The sequence below is a fragment of the Grammomys surdaster genome, unplaced genomic scaffold (assembly GCF_004785775.1).
Source record: "Grammomys surdaster isolate TR1022 unplaced genomic scaffold, NIH_TR_1.0 191, whole genome shotgun sequence".
Classification (NCBI taxonomy): domain Eukaryota; kingdom Metazoa; phylum Chordata; class Mammalia; order Rodentia; family Muridae; genus Grammomys; species Grammomys surdaster.
Window position 1 is genome coordinate 13,078,106 of NW_021604636.1, and position 14,232 is coordinate 13,092,337.

The 14,232-nt window shown below is 40.9% G+C and overlaps 1 protein-coding gene across 5 annotated transcripts in view; it reads right to left on the bottom strand.

The window, feature by feature from the left end:
- Positions 1–14,232, bottom strand: part of Fmnl2 (formin like 2) — a 275,210-nt gene that overhangs the window by 32,565 nt on the left and 228,413 nt on the right. For all 5 annotated transcript variants that reach the window (XM_028769172.1, XM_028769169.1, XM_028769171.1 and 2 more), the window contains 2 exons: positions 6,667–6,741; positions 1,205–1,315 (listed from right to left, as the gene is read on the bottom strand). In XM_028769172.1, the coding sequence (XP_028625005.1) occupies positions 1,205–1,315; positions 6,667–6,741 (186 nt within the window). The remainder of the gene's footprint in view (positions 1–1,204; positions 1,316–6,666; positions 6,742–14,232) is intronic.

The following is a 14,232-nucleotide window of genomic DNA, read 5'->3' on the forward strand; positions in this document are numbered from 1 at the left end:
AAAAACACTTTTTCTCTTAGGTTTAATTTGATAGTTTACATTATTTTAAACTGAGTATATTCCATCTTACTTTAAAAGTCAAAAATGAAAGAAAGAAACATGAATCTACAGCTGAAAAAGAGTGGGCAACAGAGAAGCAGCGATAAGGGACTTCCCTGAGCTTGGCAGTAACTATGGGATGTGCACCAATGTCACTAGCTGCTGTGACAACCTAGAGCCCAAAGCAAAGCCTCGGAAAACTGAACCTAAACCAGGAATGAGAACTCGCACCCTAGATCTTCACTCGCATCCTGCAATTTGTGAAGCCCATGAAGAAAGAAGACAAACCCCAGTCCCAAACCATGCCAGGGGTGTGGAAAGGGGTTAATATATCCATATATTCTGCCCTCCAATAAAGTAGGTGCAAGGTGTGTAGTTTCCTGGATTTGTGCCTAACAAACATGGGCAGCTGAAGTCAGAGCTCAGCCCAGGGAAGCCCTTCCACCATTTGGATATCAGGAAAGTCCTGAAATCCAGGTAAGCAATCCATGGCCTATCACCAGGACTCTTCCAAATTAAACTGTGTCATTCACATAGGAAATGGAAAACACAAGCTTCTATACTTATATGAGTACCACATATACTTTCTGTTTCTTTATTGAAGACCTTAGGGAATTGCCTGGGTACATCTGTGTGGCAGAGAGAAAAAGAAACTAAACTTTGTTCACCAAAGAAGTAAAAACATGTGGTCAACAGCAACAAGCACTTTAAGCAGAATTAACAGCTTCAGGAGGAAGTCTCTACTGTCCCTTCCTCATTGCTTCTGTATGCTCTAAACATTAACTCAGTCTCCAACAGTCTTAGCTAGATGTTGCCTGCTCAGACAGGGTCCCAAAGATACCCAAAATAAAAACTGTTCTCCAGTGTTGATGAAGGATGCATTGAGACGTGGCCCAGACAAAGCTCAAAAGCAAAGGGAGGCTGCAACAATGCTCCCAGAAATGTCTGACTCAGGTACTAAAAGGCTGCAGGCAGTAGACCCACAGACGTCCCAGGATTCTGTAAATAGTCCAGCTTTGCTGGAAGATTCCATCATTCAAATTGGTTCCCTGTAACTAGCATGGCAATTGCTGGACCACATAATGCTTTAGGCATTTAGTTACTAAGGAAATGAACGCAGTAAATCCATTCTTAAAACAACACCAAAAGTGATAGCTATACTTACATCCAAGTATTCATCCAGGCCTAATTTGGTAAATTCATATTGGAGATGAACTCTGAAGTTCATGTCTTCTACTGAATGGACTACAATATTAATAAACTGCATAGACGCCACCTGAAATAAAATTTCCAAGGGGTTAAATCAGCTCCAAGTGCTTTCTCTCAAAAGCGTATCCAGAATATGCACTTCATTTCACAAGGCTTAGTTCAGGCCAATTCCCTTTTCCTTAATGTCACTAAATCATCAAGAAAAAAAAATTATAATTTTTAATTAAGGAAATCAAACAGGCACCACAATTAGATATCACTTTACAGTCACTTGGAATGGCTACAATGTAAGAAATATGTATATGATATTGGGAAAGATGTAGAGAAAACCAACCCTCAACCATTGCCTGTGAGAATATAAAATGATGTGGCCACTTTGAAAACAGTTACTCAAAATGTTAAGCGCCATGTTTTCTGTCTGTCCTAATAATTCAATTACCTAACTAAGAGAAATAACGAAACATGGTCACATAAAAATTTGTACACAAATATGCATAGCACCACATATACCAACCAACTATGGGAAAACACCCAGTGTCCATTCTATCACTTGATGGATAAACAGAATGAGGATAACCACACCATGGACCATTCTGGTGCTGCTGCAGGTTATGGCATGGATGAACTTGGGAACATCATGGAAAGTGAAACCATGTCTGCAAAAAGGGACCAAACATTCTATGATTCTACCCATGTCAAATGTGCAGAGAACCCCAACCAATAAAGATAAAAAGTAGATAAGTAGATACTTAGAATTGAAGGGTAGAGTGCATGGGAAACAGCTTTTAATGACAGAGGGGTTCTTTTTTTTAATTAATTAATTTATTTTATATATGTGAATACACTGTCACTCTCTTCAGACAAACCATAAGAGGGCATCAGATCCCATTACAGATGGTTGTGAGCCACCATGTGGTTGACTGGGAAATGAACTCAGAACTTCTGGGAAGAGCAGTCAGTGCTCTTAACCATTGAGTCATCTCTCCAGCTCCTGGCAGAGGGATTCTTAAGGGGATGAATGCAGTTATGATCAAACTGTGAATGGTTAACACACACCAAATCATACACTTCCATGCGTGAAATAGGTATACGCAAGTCTAAGTTCAAGAAAGCTGTTCTGAAGAGGTCATACAGGTATACAGAGAAAAGTACAGATTACCGCAGAGATATAGATCATAAAAAATATGAAACTTAATACAAAGAGTAATAGTCACACAATGCAGAACCTTATGACAAGATAATTACTTCAAAACTTCACTTTGAGCTTCATCCTACCAAAAAATAGTAACTGTTCTCTCACACCAGCCTTTCCATGGATTTCCTAACTGCTAGTTCATAAACGCTTTAAATGTAGTACTTTTTCCCAAAGACTGGCACCAAGACCTGTCTCAGGAAAAAAATTTTAAAAAAGATCAGTCTCCATTTTATTAAATTACGGAATGAACTTCAACAGACCCACAGTGTTTTCAACAGTGTCCATCTATTGATGGGAACAATGCCTTACTCATGTTTCCCTTCTATGCATGACCCAGCAGAGGCTTTGGGAAGAAGGGAAAGCAATCAGGAATCCAGATTCACAGCATTTGGAAAACCCCTTAACCTCACCCCTCTACCTGTGCCCCCTCCCTCCCAAGGACTTAGAATCAAACTCAGTCTTAGACAATGAGATTAGGCAAGTCCTTGACTCCTGAGCTTGATTCCCAGGCCTCCTCTTTCTTTTATCTTTTTTTCTGTTTTTATTGAATTAATTCTTTTTAAAGTATATGGGTTTTTTTGTTGTTGCTTTGTTTTGTTTTTTGGTTTCTTGAGACAGGGTTTCTCTGTGTAGCCCTGGCTGTCCTGGAACTCACTCTGTAGACCAGGCTGGCCTCAAACTCAGAAATCCGCCTGCTTTTGCCTCCCAAGTGCTGGGATTAAAGGCGTGCGCCAGCACCGCCTGGCTTAAAGTATATGTTATGCAGGTAGTTAATTTTATAATTTCAACTTGACACACTCTAGAATCACTAAGAAAAAGGTCTTAATGAAAGTCTATGTACAATGTGTCAGCCTGTATGCTGTGGAGGATTGGTTTAATTAACTAATATGTGAAGATGTAGCCCACTGTAGGTGGTACCATTCCCTAGAGACAGTGATCTTGAACTGTATATGAGTGGAGAAGTCAATATGAAAACAAACCAGCAAATAAGAAAGCAGGCATTTGTCCGGGCTGTGGTGGCGCACGCCTTTAATCCCAGCACTTGGGAGGCAGAGGCAGGCGGATTTCTGAGTTCGAGGCCAGCCTGGTCTACAGAGTGAGTTCCAGGACAGCCTGGGCTACACAGAAAAACCCTGTCTCAAAAAAACCAAAAAAAAAAAAAAAAAAAAAAAGAAAAAAAGAAAGCAGGCATTCATTCCTGCTCAACTGCTGACGTGATACGAGGGCCAGCTGTCTCATAATTCTGAGGTGTAGTCACATCTCTACAATGATAACGTTTAACCTGGAATTGCAGGCCACATAAATCACATTCTTCTCTAGTTGCCTTTTGTCGGGTTATTTTATCACAGTGACACACGGAACTAGAACACTTATGTACTAGATAGCTTTGGAAGACGCATAAATTCTCTTAATAAAAGAGGGACCCTCCTGGAAGTTTCTGAAATATTTGTTTAGGTTCTCTAGTTAAATAAACGTAAAAAAAAACATCTTGTTGGGCTGGAGAGATGGGTCAGTGGTTAAGAGCACCAACTGCTCTTCTAGAGGTCCTAAGTTCAATTCCCAGCATGAGGCTGACACGGGATCTGTGATGGGATCCGATGTCCTCTTCTGGTGTGTCTGAAGACAGCTACAGTGTACTCATACACATAAAAAGTAAAAATCTTTAAAAGAAAATCTTGTCAGGTTGTTTTGGGGTTTTGTTGTTGTTTGTTTGTTCTGAGTTCTTTTCACTTATTAAAAACACACAAAAAATATACTATATTAAAGAAATGTATACTGTTTAATATAATGAATATATTGTTTGGGAAGCTTGAAAATCTAACTGAATTCCCAAGGAAGTTTATTAAAAGCCTCATTTTCTGGAGAAAAATAGAATTAGACTGTGATATCTTTCTTTGTCTCTTCTGAAAACAAGTCTAAAACCAAGTCCACTGAGTTTCAGGACAGCCTGTGAGTCGTGTGCAGTGCACACAAATGACAACCAGCATACAGAGGCATACGACACACTGTGGCCTACACACAGGGAAATGAGAACCTGCACACGAGAGTTGGTACAAGGACAGGAAACAGAGTCTAGACGGTATGGAAATGGAGCACGTGTTTTAAGGGGCTTATGATCATTTCAGCAGAAACGTAGGTGGCCAGCTTGGCAGCCATCATAAACTAGTGAGGTGGGCATGGTACAACACAACAAATTGCAGAGTGGAATTTTTTTTTTACAACAAAGAGTCAGAGGCTCCTTGGCTGTAGTAGCTAACACTCTAATAGCCAAGAGGGAGGGCCTAAATATAGTTGGGTACTTTTAATTTAAAAAAAAAAAAAATCAGGGGCTAGAGAGATGGCTTAGCAGTTAAGAGCCATGACTGCTTTTCCAGAAGTCCTGAGTTCAATTCCCAGCAACCACATGGTGGCTCGCAACCATCTGTAACGGGATCCAATGTCTTCTTCTGGTATATCTGAAGACAGCTACAAGTGTATCTGTATACATAAGATAAATAATTCTTTAAAAAGAAAAGATCCGACATCATTTTTCATGTATGATACCCATAGATTTTCACAGAAGGAGCTGTCATGTAAAAGAGCGTGGCCTTGTGTAGGCTGGTCTCAACCTGGGCTCTGTCAGAATAAGAAAGGTCCTCTTGAGAAGGCATTAGAGAGAAGCTCACAATGAGTCACTGCTTGGGGCTTGTCACACACCTATCAACAACTTCAACATCACCCTGAATGAATGACCCCTGATCCTAATGACAAGAATTAAAAACTCACTGTAAAAACAACTTTTGTTTTACCATTTTATACTTTAAAAACTAAGTTTAAAAAGAATTACCATCTCCCGATACCCTCCCACACCCCATAGCCTGCCTGTCTCTCAGGACATCTGCAGTAATGAGGGACATAGACAGGAGCCTAGCATAGCTGTCCTCTGAGAGGTCCTACCAACAGCTGACTGAGGCAGATGCAGATACTTACACACAACCATTGGACTGAAGTTGAGGACCACCATGGAGGAATGAGGGGAAGTACTGAAGGAGCTGAAGGGGAAGGCGACCCCATAGGAAGACCAGCAGTCTCAACTAACCTGGACCCTGGAGAGTTCCCAGAGACTGAGCTACTAACCAGGCAGCATGCAGGGGCTGATCCAAGGCCCCCCAGCACATATATAACTGAGGAATGCCTGGTCTCAGTGCGAGAAGATGAAACACAGGGAAGAGGGGAGGGGAGAGGGGTAGGTACCCTCTAGGAGGCAAGGGAGAGGGGGAATGAGGTGAGGAACTGGGGAGAGGGCCAGTGGGGGAACCAGGAGGGAGGGGCAAAGGCTGGAATGTAAATAAATAAAATAATCAATTTTTAAAAATTACCACATCTAATGAAACAGAATAGCTCTATAAGAGATTTTTACCATCTGGATGTGAAAGTAGCTGAAACTAAGATTCACATAAATCTGAAGTTCAAGAAATGAGTTTCCCACAAAAGACCTAGTGTGTTTCAAGCCTTGCAGTTGCTGCTGTGATTCTAATGAAGACATGACTGAGCAGTTGCAGCACGGGCTTCACGTGTGAGAACTGTCAGGATGCACGCTCTGCAGGCAAGTGCTCCACAGAAGGAACTCCTGGGTCCAGAAGGTTCCTAGGAAAACTGAACTCAGTCAGGGACCAGGACAGGGGTACATGGGAGAGGAATGGCCAAGAAAGTCTTGTGAGAAATTCTGTCTTGAGCTCAGATTGAAGACTTAGGTGCTGGGATTTAGAAATGCCCTGAGGTCAGAAAGGAAGCCACGAGGAAGAAGAGCCATCAGCACTGTGTCCATCTAGAGATGTCAATGGTCCTGCCGGCAAAGCCAAGCACTTTAGTCTGTCAGCGTGTGGTCTACAGAGAGCACTGAAAAAACTCAAGAGGGAAAGGACACAGTTCCACCCAGCATAGGCCTCTATGTAGCTCAACTTGGTGGCATACGCACTAAGTCATGACTTCCGTTTCCCAACCGTGTGACTTTCCCTCTTATTTGTTAAATTATCAGCATTTCTGTCCTTTAACCAAATGAGTAAAACTTGAAAGAGCACCAGAAAGGGAGACTACAGACAAAGAAAAGCATTCTAGGGTAGATCACTAAACTCGTTTTCCTGAGCTTTGTATTGTGTTGTCTTGAATGTGGAATGTGTTTTGGAGGAAAGGGGGCTTGAAATGGAGTTTGCATTGTTAAAAAGAGTGCCAAGATAACTCACCATAAAATCTATGTTATTATCTTCATTCCTGAAATGCTCCATCAGCTTCTCAAAACGCTGCTTTTCTCCACAGACCTGAAACACACATGGTTGTCATGCATAAGACATTACAAACAGAAGCATCCCAAAATTAGCTACAGACACTGTAGTACTGACAATTATTTTCAGAGCATTTTTTTCTATCTTATATACTCCACTTACTTTTCTTCAAAGCTAGCTAGTCACCAATTAGCAGCACGAAACAGACCAGATGTGGGTGCGTGGTATCTTTCCCGTATGGTTTGCATGTTATCGAATGTGTCCCTCCTTCAGGGCCTCTTCCCCAAGGATTTTTATTATGTATTTAGAATACAGTACACAAAAACTGGCTGCAGATGTCCTGTATTATCAACATGCACTTCAGACAGAGAAACTAAAAGATTTAAATAGTTTTATATTTAAATGTCTTGTAAGGAAGACTGACCATGCTCTTGTGTCTGTTTCAATTAAATAATTTGAGTACGTGACATAATTTCCAGTGATTTATGGAGTAGCACCCCAGAGGCCTAAATCACACACATTTTAGCTCAAATTGACATGTCTGTAGAACACATAAAATACTCAAAACTGCGGGGTCCAGGGTATGTGTCATCTACATGAAAGTTAAAGACACATAGTAAAGAATAGTCAAACATTTATATCCAAATAATACCTCTCTGAAGACTCACTCAAAAAATCAAGTATGAATTGTAATTCTCACACTGTCCTTGGGTAGCTTTGTTGAAAACAAACCCTATATCCACTAATTAATTCAGCCTTTGGAGAATATTCACTTGAACTATATAGATGCTAAATTAGACAATACATGCTAATGACTAAATACTATGATTTCATTTGTGATCTTAGGGATATCTAGACTAACCCTCAAGTATTCTTCTACAATGGCATTTCATAATGTAATAATGCTGCCATTTAATTCATGTTAAATCGTATATTAACATATATATTTGAGAATGAGAAAGTCCCATGAAGATAAGAATGTCATGTTTTACTTTCATTACATCTTCAGTATCTCGAATGATACTTAGCATATTATAAGGCTCAATATTTCTTGAATTGTAGTGAATAGAATAAAAATTCTATCAAAATACCCTTCATAAAAGAGTGACGACAGACTTACTTTAAAAAAAAAAGATTTATCTTATGTATGTGAGTACACTTTCACTCTCTTCAGACACACCAGAAGAGGGAATCAGATCCAATTACAGATGATTATAAGCCACCAGGTGGTTGCTGGGAATTGAACTCAGGACCTCTGGAAGAGCAGTCAGTGCTCTTAACTGCTGAGCTATCTCTCCAGTCCTGATAGACTTACTTTTATTTACTGTCACATTTAACACAAAATAAAAATTCTTTGTGCGTGTTTTATGTGTAATATAGATATATACATATAGATATAGAGATAGAGATGTGTGTGTTTTGTATGTATATATTTAAATAATTCTGAGAGTTATGTACACCTTTGGTTCATGATATAAAACTAGTCAAGATAATGAAATAACAGGTGCTTTTATTTACAGACAACAGAAGTCACATGGTAACACAGTTTAAAGTAGATCACTGTGTCTTTACACTGGTGTTACTCAGCTTCCTGTTATGATAATGAAAGATGAGACACAATTATAAAAAGAAATCAAATTTTTTTCACCCATGCTTCTGGAAAGTCTAGTCCAAGAACAGCTGACTTTATGGCTGATGAGTCCCAAACATCACAGCATGAGCACCTGGTAGAGCAAACTGTTTACACTGTGAACTCAGGAGTGAGGTCCAGAAGGGTCCAGCTTCCTGTATTCCTCTTTGGGGCTATCCACAATGAACTGAGACCTATTTAGGCCTACAGTACCTCTGGGCACCAAGACTTTTTAGCATATGTGCTTTGAGAGGCATACTATATCATACCTACGGAAGACTATTGATGAATCAGTCTGGTGTGGGTAAAAGTGAGTCTCATTTGAAAATTCTGCTTTCTGTCCCAGCAAACATGAACTGGGCCTGCTGGGTATGCAGTTAATCCTCCCACCAATCAGAGCCTCTCTGTGAAAGCACTGCTAGCTTATGTAGTTCTTGAATGATTGAGCTTTGCAGTCATTATTTAAGCTTGATGTGTCCCTCCTGGGCCGCCGTCATACCCCAAATTGTGCTTTGCCCACAGTAGTTCAACATCCATTTATTCTTCCTCCACAGTGGGACTTGAGGCTCCTTCCTAACTCTCTCATTTGGTGCACCAGCTTGCCAAGGGTATAGTCATATTAAGGTTTCATTCATAATTGAAAGACATCAGTAGAAGAAAAGGGCCAGCAGTTCCTGACCAAACTCCAACAGTCACTGGTCTTGAAACTGAGGTCTTTTACAGATCTTAGCCCTGGGCTCTGCGTCACTGAGGGTGGAAGCAACCAGTGAGGGTCACATGAGCTGTGAGGCTCTGTTTAGTTTGGCTGTGGAATACGAGGGCTCCTTCCTCGCCAGTTATATGCCAGCTACACTTGTGGTTTTCCAGGTTTGCTGGTACACCACCAAGAGCAACAGTGCATTTCCATTTTGAGGTTGTTTCCAGGAATAGGTGTAAAGTGAGTAAGTAGTGCTTCCTCTGTGTGGGTGCCATGGATACAGTTAGTGCATTGGTAAAGATGATTCTCTCTTCCTTGCATATTTGGTTTTGACTGCTTGATATATAGCATGTGAAGCCTCCCAGGAAAAAGTCGAATGCTTGTCAATTAACTGATTCTCCATACTGGGAACTTGAGTCCTGCATAGCACACATGGGAGAAGGCTATTTTTATATTGTCGCATTTTCTTGCCTTGAACCTAAACTCTTCTTGGTTTGGGATAAAGAACATCCAGCCTTGTCAGGAGCCTCCATGTGATATAGCTGGACACATCTCAGTCAGCCAGGGATTTCGAGGTTGTACTTGGCCTTGGTAAACACCAGAGCTGCAGAGAAGGGTTCCTTTCTGTAGAAGGACGCTCCAGCAATCAATGAGTCACGTGGCTTCGTCTTCATGGGGACACACCACATTCTTCATAGGGTGTGGCTGATTCTGACTTGGGCAAGAAATTGTACCGTTTAGTTTCTCCCTCAGGTTTTGAAGGGTTTTAATCATGCGTTGTCCTGGGTAACTGAGGCTGTAGCTCACTTTATTCAGTGCTTGCTTAGCATCCTTGAAGTCCGGGATTCTGTCTCTAGCACTCCAAAACCTGCGTGTGGTGGCATTCATCTGTAACTCTACTATTAATATTCAGGAGGTAGCAGCTGGAGGATCAAGAGTCCAGGGTTATCCTTGTCTCTCTCATTCAAGGTTAGCCTGGGATACAGTCTCAAAAACCAAACAATCAAACAGACCCCTACCTAAAAAAATAAAGCTTGAAATTTTTCAACTCATACCTTAGACTAGGTATATGGCATAATTGAAAGTGTGTTGCCTAGGATTCACAAAGCCCCAGATTCAATTCCTACTACCCGATTAACTGGCATAGAAGCACAAATCTCTAACCCTAGAACTTGTGATACAGAGACTGGAGCATCAGGAGGATCCCTGGCTGCTACTTCTCAAGTTTAAGATAACCCTGGGCCACATGAGAGCCTGTCTCCAGCACACAAACAAAGCCCAGGAGAACTGTGTCATGGTGCTTACCTGTACACCCAGTACCTGGGAGGCAAGAGAATCTAAAGTTTGGGATCAAACTCTACTATATAGTAAGACTATGTTTTAAAATGCTAAGAACACCAAAGACCTTTTTAAAATGCAGGTCATACATTTACCATACTATAAATTACAAGGAGAATTTTGATTGATATCCATACACACATACACACACACACACACACACCACCACCACCACCACCACCACCACCACCATCATCATCATAAAAAATAACACAATATGGGCTGGAGACATGGCTCAGACATGAAGAGCACTGGCTGCTCTTCCAGAGGATCCAGGGTTGATTCTTAACATCCACATAGAGATTTGCAACCACCTATGACTCCAGTTCCAGAGCATCTAATCCCCTTTTCTGACATCTTCCAGCACCACACAAACATTGTACACAGACATGCATGCAGGCAAAAAAAAAAATATATATATATATATATATGTATATATATATATACACACACACACACATACATACATAGATAAAAAGGAGGGGAAAAAAGAAAAATAACAAAATAAACATTACGTGATGATTACAATATGAGAATGAACAGAATCATTTAAAATCTGTGAGAATAGGAGTATGTGTGTGTGTGTGTGTGTGTGTGTGTGTACAGGAGTGCATGACTCAATCATAGGAAAAAGGCTGCCTATTTCTTCTTACAGTCCTTACAATAACACACCATAGAACTTTGCCTGCTGTCCTCACAACATATACTTACCCTGTCCTCATAATATATACTTACTCTAAAGCTGGCTCTGTCACATGAAGTATCAGAGCTTCAACATATACACTTGGGCAAGAAGACAATTTAGTCACAGTCTCTAGTATACTTATGTATCTTTTAAAGTATAACTAAATAAGCTAAGTGTGGAGTTGTACACCTTTAGTCCCAGCATTTGAAAGAAATGGGCAAGCGGATTTTTGTGAGTTCTAGGACACCTGGACAGCCAACGTTGTAATATAGAGACACCCTGTCTTGAAGATACAACAAAAAGTCTAGCTTAATAAAAGGTGCAATTCTTTTTTTTTTTTTTTTGGTTTGGTTTGGTTTTTTGAGACAGGGTTTCTCTGTGTAGCCCTGGCTGTCCTGGAACTCACTCTGTAGACCAGGCTAGCCTCGAACTCTCGAACTCAGAAATCTGCCTGCCTCTGCCTCCCAAGTGCTGGGATTAAAGGCATGCGCCACCACCGCCGGGTCCAAAAGGTGCAATTCTTAAATCTACTTTTGCATATAGTCACTTGTTGCTTTTGTTGATACTTTACTAACATAGCGTCAGGAATGCAGCTTAAGTTTGGGTTATACATGGATCTGAAGGCACATTACAACCTTGCCAGTATGTCCAAATCTACTTGCCTGGCCTGTACCTGAATGTATAATTTTACCACAATATTCTGTGGTCATTTGAAAAATATAGCTCTTCTACATAAAGATACACTTCATAGTACACTATTTAAAAACCATGCTCTTCCACATTATCACCACCAGAAGTCAGAAGAATCTTTAAAAATGAGGAAGCTGTCTTGTACTCAGTGGTGAGAGCAAATTTTTCAAAGCTCCCATTTTTCATTGGTGGCTTGAATTTTTATCATTGGCAACAAAATATCGCCAGTTGTTTTTAAAGGTTCACTTAGTTCGTTTTCAAGAATATAGGTCTGAGTAGTTTGCTGCATCTGGGTAGGGGAGCAGAGGGACCAGGAATGCACTGTCTACCCTCGGGTGTCCAGGAGCTCACTAGTAGATCAGTCTGGCCTCAGTCACAGAGATTCATCTGCCTCTGCCTCTCCAATGGTGGGATTAAAGGTGTGTGCCACCACATCCAGCCCTCAGTTTGTCAGCTTCTCTTTCATTCTCACTTGGAAAAATGAGTAGCTGGCTTTACATCTGGAATGATGCAGAGTGATTTTCCTTCCTGGTCCTATGTACAGTGGGACTACTTTAAGTAGGCCCTGTCTCATCAATGTAAATGAATAATAAAATCAATACTTATTACTGATTCATCAAATATATTCTTAGGCGAAACTGGATTTCTTTACATTTTAATTTATTTACTTATTTATTTAATGTATGAGTGCTCTGCTACATGTACATCTGCATGCCAGAAAAGGGCATCTATAAGATCCCCTTATAGATGGTCATGAGCCATCATGTGATTGCTGGGAAGCTGCTGGGAATTGAACTCAGGCCTTCAGCAAGAACAGCCTAGTGCTCTGGGTGCTATAACCACTGAGCAATCTTACCAGCCCCCAAACTGCCTTTTTAAAACATGAAGTAGAAAGCATGTGACTGCTGGGAGTACACGGATGACTTTTGATCCCTGCTAAGGTAACAGCAGTTTATTTGTCCTCTATTGTATGTCTGTTGGTTCCATCTTTCCAGTGCACATGCCAGCTACAAAAGGCAAGTAGCATCTTACGATTTTAAAAACATTCACCCTCATAAATGCTATAGAAGAGCCAGGAGTCCTTGATACTTACAGACCACTTTGCAGAACTGCTGCCCAAATCTATTGGGTAGAAGGGTGTGAAGGTTTGTATATGCATGGCCCAGGGAGTGGCACTATTAGGATTGTCAGATCTCCCTTTTAACTCTTGACATTCTTTGATTTGAAAATTGTATTATCACTGTCCCAGTGGCTGCTGCTTCTTCTAATTTACTGCATGCCTGTATGATCAACAGGCATTAGTCACTGTCCACTTAGGAGATCAAGGAGATGTTCCCAACCCAACATGGCCTCATGTACTACTAATACCATCCTCCCAACACAAGACCAAAGGCCAAGTGAGTGACGTCAGTCTTCCTCTGGGAAGATGTGCTGATAAACAGATGGGGAAGCAACATGTATACTGCCTGTATTTCCAACCCTTTGCTTCCAGTACCTTGACCTACGCTCTCTGGAGGAGCCAGCAGATGTGAGGCAGACTGTGGTATGTGTTTAGGTCTCTAGTCCCCAGCCTTTATGGAGCATCAACGGAACCAGTGTGCCTTTAATGAATTTTTTTCTTTTTAATTATTCTTGTCTATTTAACTCTTCTTGTCTACAGGAGTTTGTCTATATGGGTAGCACCCACAAAGGCCACAAGAGAGCATTGAGTACCATAGAACTGGAGTTACACATGGTTATGAGTGTCCATGTGGTTGCTGGAAACAGAAGCCTGGACACTCTGCTACAAGAGCAGCAAGTGCTCTTGACACTTAGCCACTGCCCCTGCATCTATGTGGTTTTAAAATGATGCTTGCCATAGTCACCTCTATCCCAACTGAAGTGCTGAGTTAGATTCTCCAGACAAGTATTTTTCAAAGGCACAATTCCCTATTGGAGACTCCGCCCTTTCCTCTAGTGGGGCAACACAGTGTTTCTCTATCTTCAGCAACATCTTTAGGGCAGTTACAAATAAATGGTAAGTAGTGATCAGAATCCTGTAAATTCTGCTCTGGAGCTGTGTAAACATTAACCATGTTAAGACTCGGATCCCTAAAAGGTGACAGCTGTCCACCTGCTTTCCCCAGGATCACTCCAGGTCCAGGAACCTCCACCAAAGATTCCCTTCAGACTCTTGTTTGAAGCTGTCTCATGGTGGTTCTTTCTAGAACCATACATGATGGAACTGGATCAATACAGGAAACATTCCAGAATTTAGAATATAGGTGATGTCTAAATTCCTGACCAAATTTTCTCCAAATGGGGAGATATTTTTCTGATCAGTCATGTATTCTTACTTACATTGCCAATCTCTGTTCCTGAATTTTTTTTTCTACCAAATCAAGTCTAATCCAGCTCAAAAGGCATCTCCTTTCTCATTGGAACCCTACAATTGCTCGGTCTACTATGAATTTTACTAGTAATTTAAAACCATCCCAAGAATCTATC